The 18,206-nt window shown below is 45.3% G+C and overlaps 1 protein-coding gene across 1 annotated transcript in view; it reads left to right on the top strand.

Moving 5' to 3' along the window:
- Nucleotides 1-570: 570 nt before the first annotated feature.
- Nucleotides 571-18,206, top strand: part of coro2bb (coronin, actin binding protein, 2Bb) — a 53,811-nt gene continuing 36,175 nt past the window's right edge. The window contains exon 1 of the mRNA XM_029668654.2: nt 571-777. Within this exon, the coding sequence (XP_029524514.1) occupies nt 763-777 (15 nt within the window). The 5' untranslated portion in view covers nt 571-762. The remainder of the gene's footprint in view (nt 778-18,206) is intronic.

An 18,206-nucleotide genomic window follows, 5' to 3' on the forward strand; every position in this document is an offset into this window, starting at 1 on the left:
TAACAGACTATTTCAAGATGAACAAAGGTTATTTAAGGAGTTGAAAAGTGATGCTCCAGGTGAGTGAAAACATTTGTAGTTTGTGTGAGAGAGAGTGGGTTGTTTGTCTGTTGCCAGTAGCCAACCACCTCTTGCTTCAGGAACACGAGCACTGGGGGAATTCATGTGCTTCATGCCAGTGGAAACCTGAACGGGAGCCCACCACCACCGAACCTGAACTTCACTTGCAAGTTGCTCACAAATAGTTACCATTTCACTGAACAACATTCTCTTCTCTACTCTCCAATCCTCTCCTACTCTCCAGTTCCCTGTCTCTCATCCTCTCCCACGTTGACATCCATCCTCTTTCTCTCCTTTCCTCTCTTCTCCAATCCTCTCCTCTCCCCTGCCCTCTCCTCCATCTCTCTGGTATTGCTTCTTTCCCTAAGCCAGTAAATCACTGAGCTTCAGTGAGGCTGTGAGAGAGAGGAGATTACAATGGAGGGATGAGGGAAGGGAGGAGAGGAGGAGGAGCTCTTCCTGTTGTAGTGACCACGTGCGCCTCCTGCCTCACTGCAGCACTCTCAGACCGACAGCAGCATCATCACAACAGCAGCAGCTATTGGCTCCTTCCACATAGTGAGTGAGAGTGCAGTTTCACTCCCTCTTCCTCTCCTCTCTCTCTCTCTCTCTCTTTTTCTCTCTCTCGTTGTGTCTCTCAGATTAAAAGGAGTTCCTGTGCGATAAGAGCACGTTGGTGGAACACCCACACGCCTCCACTGCATGGCTCTCACAAAGGTAAGCAGCAGACTGAGGAGAGAGATGCTGGCTGGGTCAGGAGGATGCTGCTTTGGGGAGGTGGTGGTGATAAAGTTCAAAATGGGTGGTTAGGGAAGTGATGCTCTTCCGTCACTGCTTCAGCCAAGATGCTGTTTTGGTAGGAGTTAGGGAGGGAACCGCTCCTAGATTGTGAAGCCAGATGCTGCTTTGGAAGTTGCTGGGTGGGGAAACATGGTTGGCTGTGTCCGTCTCTGTGGTTCAGCTTTGACAGGTGGAGGGAAACAAGATAAAGTTTCAGGGCTGTCATTGATGCCAGGCTGACCTGCTGCCATTGTGGTTACAAGAGGTGGGGGGCTTTTAGGTGAAGTATCACTTTTTGTATGTTTCAGACAGGTGTATTCATTTTGGAGTATGCAATGAATTTGAAAATGGCTTTTTTTCATATCATGATTGTCATATTAGCCCAGCCTTTTGCAGTCGATTTGGCATCATTTAGTTCAGCAGTAGAGTTGCCGAGCTGAGGGGAGTGCATGTGTTTTGTTTGTGTTCAAATCATGAACAGTACACTGCCAGTTTGAGCTTGCAGCCAGCAGCAGGCTCAATCCCCTTAATGAAATAACAACAGGACAGATGCTTTCCACTGGGAAATTAGCATTATGCCCATCTGCTGTGTTCTATGACAAATAAATATGACAATCATATTCCATTACACACATGCATACCATAGGCAGCACTAGAGCTGTTGAGCCCATATGTAGAAAATAATCCACTACTGCTAGAGTTACACTAAGCCCCTACGAGCAGCAGCATCCCACACAAAAAAAAGAGTAGAATAGGGAGGGGTGCATGCATACATGATGAGAGACAGAAATAGACACAGAGAGAGGAGAGAGGGGAGGGGGGGAGAAAGGAAATTAGAGATGGGGAAGCAGTGTGGCGTGGTGTGGAGTAGGAGGCTGAGAACAGGTGTTAGCCGTACAGCCGTCTGTAATGCTAACCAGTGCCCTGGCCTCACCCACATCACTCAGACACACAGAGAGATCTGTCTCCGTGAAATGGGAGGCCTGGCCTCTGGAGAGAGAGAGAGATGCTGACTGGGTTGCTGTGATAAACACAGTGGAGAACAGACCATCCTCACTCAGCACACTGTGACCTTGCTGTAGCGTTCTAGCAGACCTTGGGGCTGGATGGATGTCAGGGATATGGTATCACAGGAAAGGGACACAGGCTGATAATGATACAAAAAGAGCTCACAGTCAAAATCTCAGCAAAAAAGACCATGACAAAAATAATGAGTAAAGCACTCATGTTGAATCAAATCACAGCCAACTATGTTAACCTAATGATACATTATTAACCCGAATCTCTTGAGGAAATTGGAATACTGTATATGAGCTAACCATATGCCTAAAGATTGTATCCTTACCTTTGCCCAGTCATATCCATTAGGCTGTGGAGTTTGTGTGGATGATTGTGTCTGAGCCTCTTAAGGCCTTCGCAGATTGTACGATTTTATGCCACAATTTTGACTTCCCAAATAAATGGCCATGTCATGGGCAAATTCTTAGGTTGTGAACGATTGTTGGACGTCTTGGCTCGTTCAGTGTGACAGGGTTTAGGTCTGCCGATTAAGTCCCACTAGGTGCGGTCGTAGGCTCCGACAAAGTTCCGTTTTTTTTTTTTCCTTTATGGTGAAGTGTGGCTGGTGTTGCAAACCGATCCCGGCGACTGATCAATAGGAACATGGCCAGCACTGAGTATGCACACAATAACACGGTTATGGTGAATAGTCAGATGAATATAATAGTTTGATTTGAACGATCTCCCTAATAATCTTGTTTACACAACTTCACAATCGCCAGACAAAACAAACGTTCTACAACAGTGACCATGTTATTTTGGGAAGTTTTAGACATAAAAAGTTTGTATGTGAAAACTATTTCTAAGATGGATACTTTCACTCACGCATAAGCATTGAGAGAGGCTTGCGCTGCTGGTGCTGGCACGTGCACAGATCAAACGCACCGCTGCAGTTGACGTAGCCTGCATTGATTAACGTGGCCTCGCAAGCCAATCGCAGAATGTGACGACAGAACTGAGGCAAATCATATAATCAGGCTAGGTTGATATTACAGTTTTTAATTTAGTAACATCGCACAGTGCGACGTGATAATCGCAAAGGACTGAATCCGACGTAGAGTGCAAAGGCCTTTAGCAGTGAGAAGGAGGGTGAAGTATTGTATAGGGCAGCTGGTGGAGGAAGAGGAGGAAACACGGCTGGAAAAGAAGCCTATTGTCCCCCTGAAAATATCCAGAACAATGGCATGACATCAACCAGGAAAGTTACGTAACCTATCTCAATGTAAAAAACTCAGCCATGACATTCAGGAGCTAAACAGTAGAGTTAACCTCAAATCGTTGCTGCACTGACTGACTGACTAAATGGTCTGTTATATTTGAACTGCAGGTCTGATTTCAATCATTCTGGAATCATGTGTAATTTAGCCTACTAAAAATGGAAACATTTTCAAGTGATAATTAGGCAGTGTAATTAACTACTGTGTGTGTGTGTGTGTGTGTGTGTGTGTGTGTGTGTGTGTGTGTGTGTGTGTGTGTGTGTGTGTGCGTGTGTGACCATTTCAAACCACGGATGCATAGACGAAGACATGATACATTCCCATTCCCTGCCATCTAGTACAGCTATTAATTAGTTCTAATGATGCTTAATGATTACTGTCACCTCCTCCCAAACACATACAATCATGATAATACGTTTATGATGAGGCCCATACACAAGACTCACCTACAGTACTGTAGGTCTTGTATTCTATGTGAAACTAAAAGATTTCTGGAGCTAGACAAGTGATATGGGGATTTGAGTCTGAGGAGGTCAGATGGTCTCTATAAGGATAGTTTCTTACCCCTCTATCTGCGCTGGAGAATACCCTGGTTTGTACGCAATGGAAAACGTTTTAAGATGTGTGTTTCTTATTGGACAGGTTCAGGTAGTCCCTTCCTGTTTCAGGCCATTTCCTTCCATTTGGTGCCTAATAAATAAAACCCTGGTCTGCGGTTCAGATCTGCTCAAACTATCTCCGAGCTGTCAAAACAAATCCAGTCAAACCAATGACCAAAAAAACAGCCAGACCTTTACAAAGGGGTGAAGGTCTGGATCACTGGGAACATGTGCCATCTCACTTTACCTCAGATGCATGCCGATTGAAATGTCAAAGGGTTCCACAGGTAGAGGAAGAGCAGGAAGTCACCCATGAATAAAGGAACCAAGAGGGAGATAAGGTCGGATGGAAATGGAGCGTGGGCAGTGAGAGGTCTGTCGTTGTTCTGGGGTTATGGAAGGAAAGAGACTTTCTTCCTCCTACATGACTCAAAGGAAATACCTGTTTTTGATGATCAAGGGCTCATAAGGTTGATGAGTCCATGCGTCAACTACCACAATAGACCTGTTTGTACTGTATTGACATACCGTACTAATCTGGTTAAAGGTGTAATGGCGACACTGATTTCCCTCTTTGTTCAATGCTAAGAAGTTGGTTTCTCCCATGGGAAAACAGGGTTCAGATCCCGCATGTGACAATGACGTCCAACGCGGGGTGGTCTCTCATGGGGGAGGAGGTCAAAGGGGGTGAATATAAACCAAATAAACTGTTTTTGGTCACATACACGTGTTTAGCAGATGTTATTGCGGGTGTAGGCTTGTGTTTCTAGCTCCAACAGTGCAGTGATATTTAACAAATAATATCTAACAATTTCACAACAATACGCACAATACACACAAATCTAAGTAAAGGAATTGAATTAAAGAATATGTAAATATATGGACGAGCAATGTCAGAGTGCCATAGACTAAGATACATTAGAATACAATATAATACAATACAGTATATACATTTGAGATGAGTAATGCAAAATATGTCAATATTATTAAAGTGGCCAGTGATTTCAAGTCTATGTATGTCAATCAATCAATCAAATGTATTTATAAAGCCCTATTTACATCAGCTGATGTCACAAAGTGCTGTACAGAAACACAGCCTAAATTCGCAAACATGTAGAAGCACGGTGGCTAGGAAAAACTCCTTAGAAAGGCCAGAACCTAAGAAGAAACCTAGAGAGGAACCAGGCTCTGAGGGGTGGCCAGTCCTCTTCTGGCTGTGATGGGTGGAGATTATAACAGAACATGGCTAAGATGTTCAAACGTTCATACATGACCAGCAGGGTCCGATAATAATAATCATAGTGGTTGTAGAGGGTGCAACAGGACAGCACCTCAGGAATAAATGTCAGTTGGCTTTTCATAGCCGATCACTCAGAGTTAGAGACAGCAGGTGCGGTTAGAGAGAGAGTTCAAAACACCAGGTTCGGGACAAGGTAGCATGTCCAGTGAACAGGTCAGGTTTCCATAGCCGCAGGCAGAACAGTTGAAACTGGAGCAGCAGCATGACCAGGTGGACTGGGGACAGCAAGGAGTCATCAGGCCAGGTAGTCCTAAGGCATGGTCCTAGGGCTCAGGTCCTCAGAGAGAGAGAGAGAGAAAAAAAACTTAAATTCACATAGGACACCAGATGAGACAGGAGAAATACTCCAGATAACAGACTGACCCTAGCCCCCTGACACACAAACTATTGCAGCATAAATACTGGAGGCTGAGACAGAAGCGGTCAGCAGACACTATGGCCCTGTCAGACGATACCCCAGGACAGGGCCAAACAGGCAGAATATAACCCCACCCACTTTGCCAACGCACAGCCTCCACACCACTAGAGGGATTTCTTCAACCACCAAACTACTACCCTGAGACAAGCCTGAGTATAGCCCCGGACAAGGGCGAGTATAGGAAGCAGTCTTTAATGTGCTAGTGATGGCTATTTAACAGCCTGATGGCCTTGAGATAGAATCTGTTTTTCATTCTCTCGGTCCCTGCTTTGATGAACCTGTACTGACCTCACCTTCTGGATGATAGCGGGGTGAACAAGCAGTGGCTCGAGTGGTTGTTGTCTTGGCTTTCCTGTGGCATCTGGTGCTGTAGATGTCCTGGGGGGCAGTTTACCCCCCGTGATGCGTTGGACAGACTGCCCAGCGGCTGTGGGTGGTGCAGTTGCCATACCAGGCGGTGATACAGCCTGACAGGATGCTCTCAATTGTGCATCTGTAAAAGTTTGTGAGGGTTTTAGGTGCCAAGCCAAGTTTCTTCAGCCTCCTGAGATTGAAGAGGCGCTGTGGCGCCTTCTTCACCACACTGTCACTGTGGGTGGACCATTTCAGTTTGTTAGTCATTTGTACTCCGAGGAACTTGAAGCTTTCCACCTTCTCCACTGTGGTCTCGTCGATGTGGATAGGGGGGTGCTCCCTCTGCTGTTTCCTGAAATCCACGATCAGTTCCTTTGTTTTGTTGATGTTAAGTGAGAGGTTATTTTCCTGGCACCACGCTCACAGAGCCCTCACCTCCTCCCTGTAGGCTGTCTCGTCATTGTTGGTAATCAAGCCTACTACTGTTGTGTCGTCTGCAAACTTGATGATTGAGATGGAGGTGTGCAGGGTTATGCAGTCATATGTGAACAGTGAGTACAGGAGGGGGCTGAGCATGCACCCTTGTGGGGCCCCAGTGTTGAGGATCAGTGAAGTGGAGGTGTTGTTTCCTACCTTCACCACCCGCCGGGGGTGGCCCGTCAGGAAGTCCAGGATCGACCCAGTTGCACAGGACGGGGTTCAGACCCAGGGCCTCGAGCTTAATGATGAGCTTAGAGGGTACTATGGTGTTGAATGCTGAGCTATAGTCAATGAACCGCATTCTTACATACTGTAGGTATTCCCCTTGCCCAGATGGGATAGGGCAGTGTGCAGTGTGATGGCGATTGCATCGTCTGTGGATCAGTTGGGGCGGAAAGCAAATTGAAGTGGGTCTAGAGTGTCAAGTAAGGTAGAGGTGATATGATCCTTGACTGGTCTCTTAAAGTACTTCATGATGACAAAAGTGAGTGCTACGGTGCGATAGTCATTTATTTCAGTACCTTTGCTTTCTTGGGTGCAGGAGCAATGGTGGCCATCTTGAAACATGTGGGGACAGCAGACTGGAATCGGGAGAGATTGAATATGTCCGTAAACACTCTAGCCAGCTGGTGGATTCCAATTGGTTAGCACAGGTACTTCCTGTTTGAGTTTCTGCCTATAGGAAAGAAGGGGCAAAATGGATTTGCTGGAGGACACTGGAGGGCATTGTAGGCATCCCGGAAGTTGGAGTAGCAGTGGTCAAGCGTTTTAGCAGCACAAGTACTACAGTACTACAGTCAATGTGTTGATAGAACTTCGGTAGCATTTTCCTCAAATTTGCTTTGTTAAAATCCCCAGCTACAACAAATGCGGCCTCGGGATATATGATTTGCAGTTCGCATAAAGTCCAGTGAAGTTGGTATCGGCTTGAGGGGGAATATACACAGCTGTGACTATAACCAAATGGAATGCTCTCGGGAGGTAACATGGCCGGCATTTGATTGTGAGGTATTCTAGGTTGTGTGACCAAAAGGAATTGAGTTCCTGTATGTTATCACAATTACACCATGAGTAGTTAATCATGAAACATACACCCCCACCCTTCTTTTTCCCAGAGAGATATTTATTCCTGTCTGTGCAATTACCCAACTGGCTGTACAGACTCAGACAGTATATCCAGAGAGATCCATGTTTCTGTGAAACGGAGTATGTTAAAATCCCTGATGTTACTCTGGAAAGAAATCCTCACAATCTTTGATAATAAAGTAAACTTTATTATCCAGAGACGGAACATTAGCGAGTAATATACTTGGAAGCTGTGGGTTGTGTGCGTGCCTCCTGAATCGGAATAGAAGTCCACTCCGAGTACCTCTTCTTCTTCTTATTGTATCAGCCTCTGGAATAAGTTCAATTGCCCTGGTGGGTACGGACAAAGGATTCTGGAATGTCGCATTCCTGGTCGTAATGCTGGTAAGTAACTTCCGCTCTGATATCCAAAAGTTATTTCCGGCTGTATGTAATAACACAAAAGAATGTCTGGCCTAATAATGTAAGAAATAACACAAAAAAACGAAATATTGCAAAGTTGCTAGAAGCACAGCTGCCCTCTCTATCGGTGCCATGAGACAACACTACATATATAGTATATCCCTTACTAGCTCAAGATAGCAATCTGCCTTTGTCACAGGCAATATTTGAACCCTGGTCTCCCACGTGAGTCAGGCTTATGGTCTCACTGGGAACGTGTGGCACGACTGCAACTTCAAAATTAGTGTTACCCTCAGCTTAAGTGTGAATTTCCTCTTCTCCTAATGGTAAAATGTTGGCTTCTCCTGTGGACCAGGGTTCAGATCTTAGCCTGCCTGTGACAAAAGCATATTGCTATCTTAATCTAGTAAGGGGTATATGTAGTGCTGTCTATTAGTCTGATATTCTATATTATAGTTTAAATACAATATCTAAAACATGCTGTGGCTTAAGTAGTTGATAGACTTGGTATGCAACAGGCACTGAGTGTGCTGAAAAATACAACATACTGTTGTATTCGTCCTTGATTACCACAGAGCTAATGCTGGCATATCTGTTTTAGCTGATGTTCAAACACACGGGTGTTTCATCGCATAGACCAACTATATTTTTTTCCCTCCACTGAAAATCAGTGTTAGCCAAAAGATATATCTACAAACATTATTAATCTGCCTGGCATTCAGATAGCATCCTGCTTAGGTCTCCCCGACCAATTTATTTCTCAATTGGGGTCTCAACTTACTGTTGAGAGTTAGTACAGTAGAATACACAAAGTGCAATAAAAAAAGTGGTTATTCATCATCAGTTTTTATCTTGTTATGTCAATCATTGACAGTCACTCAATTAGCCTATGTCAGCTAAAAAAAAAAAATATTGGTAAATTAGTCTAGCCAGCTATCTAAACCTTGTAGTAATCATGGCCAAATTATCGACTAGGCACGGAGGGAACATGCACAGGGGGCTGACCTCCAGGGGCCTCCATTCGTTGTGTTAGTCACTCTCACTCAAATATCCTATTAACATGGCATAAGTCATGTCAAAATGTGTATAATTACAGCAAATTAGCTTTAAAACCGCAAATGTCTCTCTCCACCCCATAGCAAAATCTGTAGGATTGCAGGAAATTAACTTTCAAGCTTTTTTTCTCTCTCTCCGCCGTCAAGAGGGGGACCACAACTTTTCTTTGCCTGGGGTGAGTCAACCAAATCTCGCTTAGGGCCCCAAAAGGCTAGGGCCAGCCCTGCATCCTGTCACTGTGTCCAGTGTGCCTACATGTGGTGCACCAATCAGTCAGATTGACTCCATCACATAGTAATCAGTCATGGCTCTACAAACACAATGCATCTCTTTCTCTGCTCCCTCGCCACAAACTTACAACCATTTGTTTCCAACACCTTTTTTACAGCCTAAGCCAATGAGTGAAACATGATGTGTTCCTGTGCATAAATAAGAATGGACAATCTCATAATGATCAGATAATCTCTTGGCTATAAATATATAAGCTCCTTATCGGTGCTGCCTCTACACTGTACAGTAGCAGGTTCCAGCATGATCATTTACTGCTGCTGTCGTGAATTCACTTTCTGTGCCTTTCAGCACTTCGGCTGGAGAGCAGTGTCACAGGAGACAGCATTGCCCTGCAAGTTGGATTTTTGACAGCTTCGCTCGGCAGAAACGTCATGGTGCTTCAGCATTACAGTTTGACACCATTAGCCATCCAACTACTGTATATGTACGCATAGTTTAAAAAATATAACATTTGTTGTATGAACGCCCAACGTGAAGCTGTCTTGACCCCAGTGACGATTTTAGCATGTACATCTTGGTGGGGGAAAAAAAAAAAGTGGAATGCATGCCAGCAAAGCCCCAACACAACACAACACTAAACAATACATTAATTACACAAACTGTTAGGGCCTACATAAAGCTGTCCCAACAGCACAGTCCCAACAGCAGTCCCATCACCTTACCACTGCTACACCTGGTTATCAGCGGAGCCTTGTCTGGCAGCGAAACAGTTCCTTCAGCCTCATTTTCTGCCTTGTAAAAAAGCATAGCTGATATGGCTGGCTGGCTTGCTTGCTTGAACAAATGTGGTTTCTACTGAAAATTGAAATGTACAAACTATGACATAAGGGGACGAGAAGAGGATAAGAGGCTATCCGTAATTTCAATTAAGACATAATGAGCAAAATAGGATGGACGTAGTCAATATAACTATTTGTTCAGCATGTACAGTGACATAATTCAGAACATGGGCCATTCTTACACTGTTTTCCCTGTACACCAAGTCAGAACCGTAGGATGAATAAAGGGGCCATATAAGCAGACAATGAAAGCTCTTACAATATTAGATTAAAAACAGGTTATAGGCTACATGTGCACCACCAAATCAGAAGAGTAGGTGAAATTAAGAATTGAGAATAGACCAAATTATTAGGGTGAGGCACATGGGCTACTAACAGCTTATTACACAGCATACCCAGCATATTACTTTATTAGCTACAGTATACATATATCCCTAGTATGTTACATAATTTATGCAGCAGCATACAATACATTTTTGGACTCACCTTGTTGTGCTGTGCTCATTTGAACAGGAAGATAGTGCGGCTGTCCTTCATGGGCAAATTTTGTCATCAAACTTTGTCATCAAAGCCACGGATTTATGGCTCTTTCAAGACAACTGGTTGAATCATAATGACGTCAGTGATCTTCAGGTCGTAGCTCTAGAAAGAGGCCCGAGTTCCCGATTTACAATTCCGAGTTGGATGAAAGTTCAAAACCTGTTTTCTCAGTCGTAAATAGTTTTCACGAGTTCCCAGTTGCATTGAACTCACAGGTAGCCACGGATTCCTTCCAGACCATTAATTGTTGATTTTGCGATTTCCAACTTGTTTTGTAATGTTTGTCCGATGAGCACCGATACGTTTTATCTATAATTTCTCTTCATTATTTCTCTTCAGATGACAAGGATTAAAAAGGATTTGCCAGTAGATTGTCAACTTGATTCATGATGATGACTGCTAGCTAAGAATTTGAAAGTATGATGTTGACATGATCAGTCCAATCAAAGCTACTATAGATATGTGATATGATGTCATTTCTAATGTAACTCTATCCTTTTCATACGTGATTTCCAAATATCTCTAACGTTCGCCCCAGCGTGATTCTTTTTATGCACATGATGTCAGAATGCTCTCACCATTCCAAAATGTGATTGTTGCGCAACAGGACATTTAATCCGCGCTGCCCTCAAACCAAGGCACACAGCCTGTTTTTATTTATAGGCTGTTTTCAACTTGTCAATTTCAAATGATTTTCTAACAAGTTTTTATTTTCTAAGAACAGAACATTAATTTTTGTGCAGTTCAAGTCTGCAGACATTTGCGCATCTCCCATCAGAACAGCATCTGCACACACGTGTTCACATTTTCCATCTGGTGCCCGCATCGCAGTCATTGTTGTTTTCATTACTAACAATAACTTTGGAAATGTGTGCGTTTCTATCAAAGTAAGTGTCTTATTAGGTTATGTCGTTTCTACTGTAACTCAATATATTTGTGTATATTCCTTATATAACCACGGACACTCAAAGTAATGTTACTCATTTCATAACCTTTATGGTGTTATAGTCAGTCGTGCTTATGTAGCTAGCTACGTTCTTCTATTAGCTCTGTAAAATAATGCTAATTGCGTCAGAGAAGTATTAGCTTGTGTTGTCTTTTGAAGCTACCCTGGCCTTATGACTCCCAAGTGGCGCTGTGGTCTAAGGCACTGCATCTCAGTGCTAGAGGTGTCACTACAGACACCCTGGTTTGAATAGAGGCTGTATCACAACCAGCCGTGATTGGGAGTCCCATAGGACGGTGTACAATTGGCCTATGTCACGCCTTGGTCATTGTATTTTGTGTTTTTGTTATATGTTTGGGTAGGCCATAACTGGACATGGGTTTATATTGTGTTGGGTTCGTATTGGGGTTTTATTAGCATTGGGATTGTGTATGGGTGTGTCTAGTTAGGCTTGGCTGCCTGAGGCGGTTCTCAATTAGAGTCAGGTGCTTCTCGTTGTCTCGGATTGGGAACCGTATTTAGGTAGCCTGTGTTCACGTTGTATTTCGTGGGTGATTGTACCTGTCTCTGTGTTAGTCACCAGATAGGCTGTAATTAGTTTACGTTCCGTTTGTTGTTTTCTTCTTCAGTTATTTCATGTACCGCATTATCTTCATTAAAAGTCATGAGTAACCTACACGCTGCATTTCGGTCTGACTCTCTTTCAACAAACGAAGAACGCCGTTACAGAATCACCCACCACTCACGGACCGAGCAGCGTGTAAACTGGCAGGAGCTAAAGGACGACGTTATGTACAGCAGAAGTATGGAGTATACTAAGTGGGAAGAAATCGACAGGTGGGCGGCCGACCCGGAGAGAGTGCAGGAGCCCGCCTGGGATTCGCTTCAGCAGTACGAAGAGGGCTACAGGCTAATGGAGTCAAAAAGGAAAACACGGCGACGCAGAGCGAAAACCGAAAGTAACGGGGAGAGCGCAGAGAGAGAGTAGCTGAGTCAGGAGTCAGACCTGAGCCTACTCTCCCTGTTAATCGTGAAGAGCAGTTGCAGTGGGAGAGGCTGCACCACTTGGAGATTTGGACATGGGAGGAGGAATTAGACGGTAAAGGACCCTGGGCTCAACCTGGAGAATATCGCCGTCCCAAGGAAGAAATAGAAGCGGAGAGGCGCAGGTATGAGGAGGCAGCACGGCGACGCGGTTGGAAGCCGGAAAAGCAGCTCGAAAAAATTATTGGGGGGGGGCTAGAAGGGAGAATAGTTATGCCAGGTAGGAAACCTGCGCATACTCCCTGTGCTCGCCGTTGGGCTAGAGAGACCGGGCAGGCACCGTGTTATGCTATGGAGCGCACGGTGTTTCCAGTGCGGGTGCAGAGCCAGGTGCGGCACATACCAGCCCTTCCTATTGGCCGGGCTAGAGTGGGCATCGAGCCAGGTAAGCTTGGGCAGGCTCGGTGCTCAAGAGCTCCAGTGCGCCTGCACGGTCCGGTCTATCCAGAGCCACCTCCACACACCAGTCCTCCGGTAGCAGCTCCCCGCACCAGGCTTCCTGTGCGTGTCCTCGATCCAATACCACCAGTTCCAGCACCACGCACCAGGCCTTCAGTGCGCCTCGCCTGTTCTACACAGCCAGAGCCTTCCTTCCCTTCTACGCTGTCGGAGTCTCCCGCCTGTTCAACACAGCCAGAGCCTTCCTTCCCTTCTACGCTGTCGGAGTCTCCCGCCTGTTTAGCGCAGCCAGAGCCTGTCTCCTCTCCTGCGCTGCCGGAGCCTCCCGCTTGTTCAGCGCAGCCAGAGCCTGTCTTCTCTCCTGCGCTGTCGGAGTCTCCCGCCAGTTTTGCGCAGCCAGAGCCTTTCTCCTCTCCTGCGCTGCCGGAGTCTCCCGTCTGCCCAGCACCGCCAGTGCTCCCAGTCTGCCCAGCGCCGCCAGTCTGCCCAGCGCCGCCAGTGCCGCCAGTCTGCCCAGCGCCGCCAGTGCTCCCAGTCTGCCCAGCGTCGCCAGTCTGCCCAGCGCCGCCAGTGCTCCCAGTCTGCCCAGCGCCGCCAGTGCTCCCAGTCTGCCCAGCGTCGCCAGTCTGCCCAGCGTCGCCAGTCTGCCCAGCGTCGCCAGTCTGCCCAGCGCTGCCAGTGCTCCCAGTCTGCCCAGCGTCGCCAGTCTGCCCAGCGCCACCAGTGCTCCCAGTCTGCCCAGCGCCGCCAGTGCTCCCAGTCTGCCCAGCGTCGCCAGTCTGCCCAGCGTCGCCAGTCTGCCCAGCGTCGCCAGTCTGCCCAGCGCTGCCAGTGCTCCCAGTCTGCCCAGTCTGCCCAGCATCGCCAGTCTGCCCAGCGTCGCCAGTCTGCCCAGCGTCGCCAGTCTGCCAGGATCCGCCAGAAGTGCCAGACAACCAGTCTCTTCCAGATCTGCCAGACAACCAGTCTCTTCCAGATCTGCCAGACAACCAGTCTCTTCCAGATCTGCCCGACAACCAGTCTCTTCCAGATCTGCCCGACAACCAGTCTCTTCCAGATCTGCCAGACAACCAGTCTCTTCCAGATCTGCCAGACAACCAGAATCTTCCAGTTCCGCCAGCCAGCCAGGATTTACCGGAGCCTACTACCTGTCTGAGCTTCATCTTAGTACTGAGCTTCCTCTCAGTACTGGGATTCCTCTCAGTGCTGGGATTCCTCTCAGTACTGGGATTCCTCTCAGTCCCGGGCTTCCCCTCAGTCCCGGGCTTCCCCTCAGTTCCGGGCTTCCCCTCAGTTCCGAGCTACCTATACCCCGAGCTGCCCCTCTATCCCGAGCTGCCCCTCTGTACCGAGATGCCCCTCTGTCCCGAGATGCCCCTCTGTCCCGAGATGCCCCTCTGTCCCGAGATGCCCTCTGTCCCGAGATGCCCCTCTGTCCCGAGATGCCCCTCAGTCACAAGCTGCTCCTCAGTTATGTGGGGATCTGGGTGAGGACTATTAGGCCATGGTCGGCGGAGAGGGTGGATTACCCCAGGACGCGAAGGGGAGGAACTATTACACTAATGGAGTGGGGTCCACGTCCCGAGCCGGAGCCGCCACCATGGACAGACGCCCACCCGGACCCTCCCTATGGTTTTGAGGTGCGTCCGGGAGTCCGCACTTTAGGGGGGGGGGTTCTGTCACGCCTTGGTCATTGTATTTTGTGTTTTTGTTATATGTTTGGGTAGGCCAGGGTGTGACATGGGTTTATATTGTGTTGGGTTCGTATTGGAGTTTTATTAGCATTGGGATTGTGTATGGGTGTGTCTAGTTAGGCTTGGCTGCCTGAGGCGGTTCTCAATTAGAGTCAGGTGCTTCTCGTTGTCTCGGATTGGGAACCGTATTTAGGTAGCCTGTGTTCACGTTGTATTTCGTGGGTGATTGTACCTGTCTCTGTGTTAGTCACCAGATAGGCTGTAATTAGTTTACGTTCCGTTTGTTGTTTTCTTCTTCAGTTATTTCATGTACCGCATTATCTTCATTAAAAGTCATTTCGGTCTGACTCTCTTTCAACAAACGAAGAACGCCGTTACAGCCTAGTGTTGTCCGAGTTTGGCCAGTGTAGGCTGTCATTGTAAATAAGAATTTGTTCTTAAATTACTTGCCTAGTTATATAAAGGTTAAATAAATGAAAAATATTTGACCATGGATTGTTTTCATTTGGACTATTTGGCATAGCTCTGCTCTGCCCTGCCCCCTTGTGGAGCTCAACAGTTACTGTGTCTTACTGGTATAACGCAAATGTGGGATTTTGTCAATGCAAGTATATTATTTTTATAGTCGTGTTTATTATGTTTCTTCTTTGTAAAAATTGTTTTATTGCTATATCCTGATATTGTATTCTAATTACTAAAAATTCCTCTTTATTCTGTACTTTCAGAAACCACACACACACAAACAGTATTTGCCAATATCATAACTGGAACTAGAGCTGGACATCTTTGGAGCTGAAGACTGAGGATTCTGTATGCTAGCGTATACTCTTTAACAGTTTTACTGGATGAAAACACAGCGAGAAAACACATTTCGACCAAACGTCAGGCTGGGAAGAACATTTCTTATTTTGTATAGCGGGTCATTTAGGTTGACAGTGCTATTGTTGACTAAATGCAGGCATCGCAGCAGAAAAAAAAGGAAGCGGTCTTGGGAGAAGAGGGTGGCAAAGAAGGGAGTCGCAAACATAGGATCTGTGCTCCAGTATTCTCTTAGGGAGTTCTTCTTTACTATTCCCATGAGAAGGACTGTCACCAGGAAGGTATACATTTCACTAATTGTGGTTGTAACCCATTTAGCGAGTTTCCCCCTCACTCCTGGCTCTCTCTTCTCCTGTAGCTCCATGGCATATTGATTGGTCTCCTCTACTATGTCTCCCACCAGCTCCTCTGTCAGAAACAAATTTAAGCACTCTGCCTCAGATGGAAATGGAAAGGGGCGCTGCACTCCAAACTGGGACTCAAAGAAAACAGCAGGGCCAGAAGGGGTTAAATGGCTGGTGGCCTTCCAGCTACTACAGAACTCCTATATTTCAGGCACTGTCGGTCTGTCTCCATCACCACCAGCATCTTCAAACGAACCTGGGACTTCGTCAGTGGACAAGGGGTCCTCAGATTCAGGGCTCTCAATGGCTACAAGGTTGGGGGGCAGCTCCTCACTGTCACTGTCAGAATCTGATTCCTGACTTTCATCCTCAGACTCATTGTCAGTCTTTCAAAAAATCTACAGAATTTCTGCATTTGTGAGTTGTCTCCTTTTGAAAGACATTGCTAATGCTACAGCTTAGCTCACTAGCTACATACTTAAACAACAACACTGAATGGCTCAGAGTGGGAGTGAGAGGTTACATGATTGACTGCCGGCACGCACCACTTCTATCAATAAATCACTATCAGAAAATGTTTTGTGTGGTAATTATTTATATATTTACTGTTTCATTCACATGTTTTCAAGTACTGGTGACAAATCATGCATTCCAATTCTTGCATAGATTGCAATGGACACATTTTATGTCTGTAAAATACTTTTTTGAAGGTTGAACGGATTATTATCATGAGCTAAGCTAATTCCAGCTATGTGTGGAGCCATGTTTGTTGACATACAATGCATTCTGGGTTTCACGTAATCATCTGTCAGACCAACATTAGGTGAGTAAGGGTTCACTCATTTTTGAGAACTTCCGGAAGTGAATAGTGGCATGTGAAAGACCAAACTCATCTTGTCTACCATCGTTCAAATCCCACCATTCACTTCCGGAAGTTCTCAAAAAATTAGTGAACCCTTACTCACCTAATTTTGTTATAACATCTTTGGTCCGACAGACAATTACGTGAAACCCAGAATGCATTGTATGTCAACAAACATGGCTCCATCGGTAGATTTTCGATTTCTAGAAAGTGTTAGAGAGTTATAAAAACATTACCCCTTGTGTAAAGTCAATCTTTCCTCCGTTAGCACTAGGACAAATGTAGCCTACATTTTTCCGGTTTGGATGATTGTGTTATGCTGTAGTTACTTCAAAGAATGTCTGAACATTGTATCCAAGAATAAATTGCTCACATTCTGTACATAACTTTGTAAGGGTTGTGTTTGTGCAAAATGTTTCTGAAAAAACAGTGTGTCCAGCTCAAATGCTGATTGTTGCGTCTTTCCAAACTGGATGTTCTAAAAAAAGCGTTCTAATCACACCGGTTTGATCGTAAGCTACAGGGACCACTGTAGAATGATCACACCAGTGTGTTGGTATGTGTGAAAAGGCTATGGCAGCACCCAAGGGGCTAGAATTTTCTAAGTATACCCTTAGACTTGGCCTGTGACGTAGCATCCCCAAGAGTGACAGAACACTGAGCCAATCACGGTGCAACGCTCCGTATTTTCTCCTGGCTTGCCCCAACACCACAGAAAACACAGAGCTAGGCTGAAACACCTGCATTTTGGAGCTCCCTTACTCAAGAAAACAAAAAAGAGACCATATTTGTATGCGGCTTTATTAACTCAATTATATATATATATATTTTACATTGTTTGCAAACTGATATGTGACGTCTTAAATGCTGATATGTGACACGTCTTACTGCCAAAATAACATGCCAAAAGGCAAGTTCAACATTTTTATTTATATTTTGCAAAAAATTTGGGGCTCAAAATCCCTGAATGACGGGTCGCCACTACTTGGCTCCAATTTCTAATTAGGTGAGGTAGGCTACTCTAATGTTCTACTTACTACCACAGAGACCTACTTAGTTTACTACACTAAAGGCAGATTTCATTCAGCCAAACATTACGTGAAATGAACTACAGTTTGAATGTGATTTCCTCTTAGGAAATCCTCAGTGAAGTATCAATGGCCATTAGAAATGTCTGTGTAAACATCTACTCCATTGAGAACAAGATTTCACTTAGAACAATACTATGTGAAGCATTGACTCTGTCTATTTACTCTCTACCAACATGAGCTGAAACTTAAAGTAAGCTGTAGGGCGAACACAACAGACTTAAGGCTCTATTCTAGGCTGGTGCTAAGGAGACGCAAGTATCAAACCCACGTTAGTTAGCAATTTCGTCATGTACAGTGAGGGAAAAAAGTATTTGATCCCCTGCTGATTTTGTACGTTTGCCCAATGACAAAGAAATGATCCGTCTATAATTTTAATGGTAGGTTTATTTGAACAGTGAGAGACATAATAACAACAACAAAATCCAGAAAAATGCATGTCAAAAATGTTCTAAATTGATTTGCATTTTAATGATTCACATACAATTCAAATTACCAAAGACATGCTCTTCCAAACTATTCAGTCCTCTTATAATGTCATATCAATGGCAGATTTTTTAAATAATCTGCCTCACACATAGGCAACGAA

This window comes from Oncorhynchus nerka, linkage group LG9a (assembly GCF_034236695.1).
Source record: "Oncorhynchus nerka isolate Pitt River linkage group LG9a, Oner_Uvic_2.0, whole genome shotgun sequence".
Lineage (NCBI taxonomy): Eukaryota > Metazoa > Chordata > Actinopteri > Salmoniformes > Salmonidae > Oncorhynchus > Oncorhynchus nerka.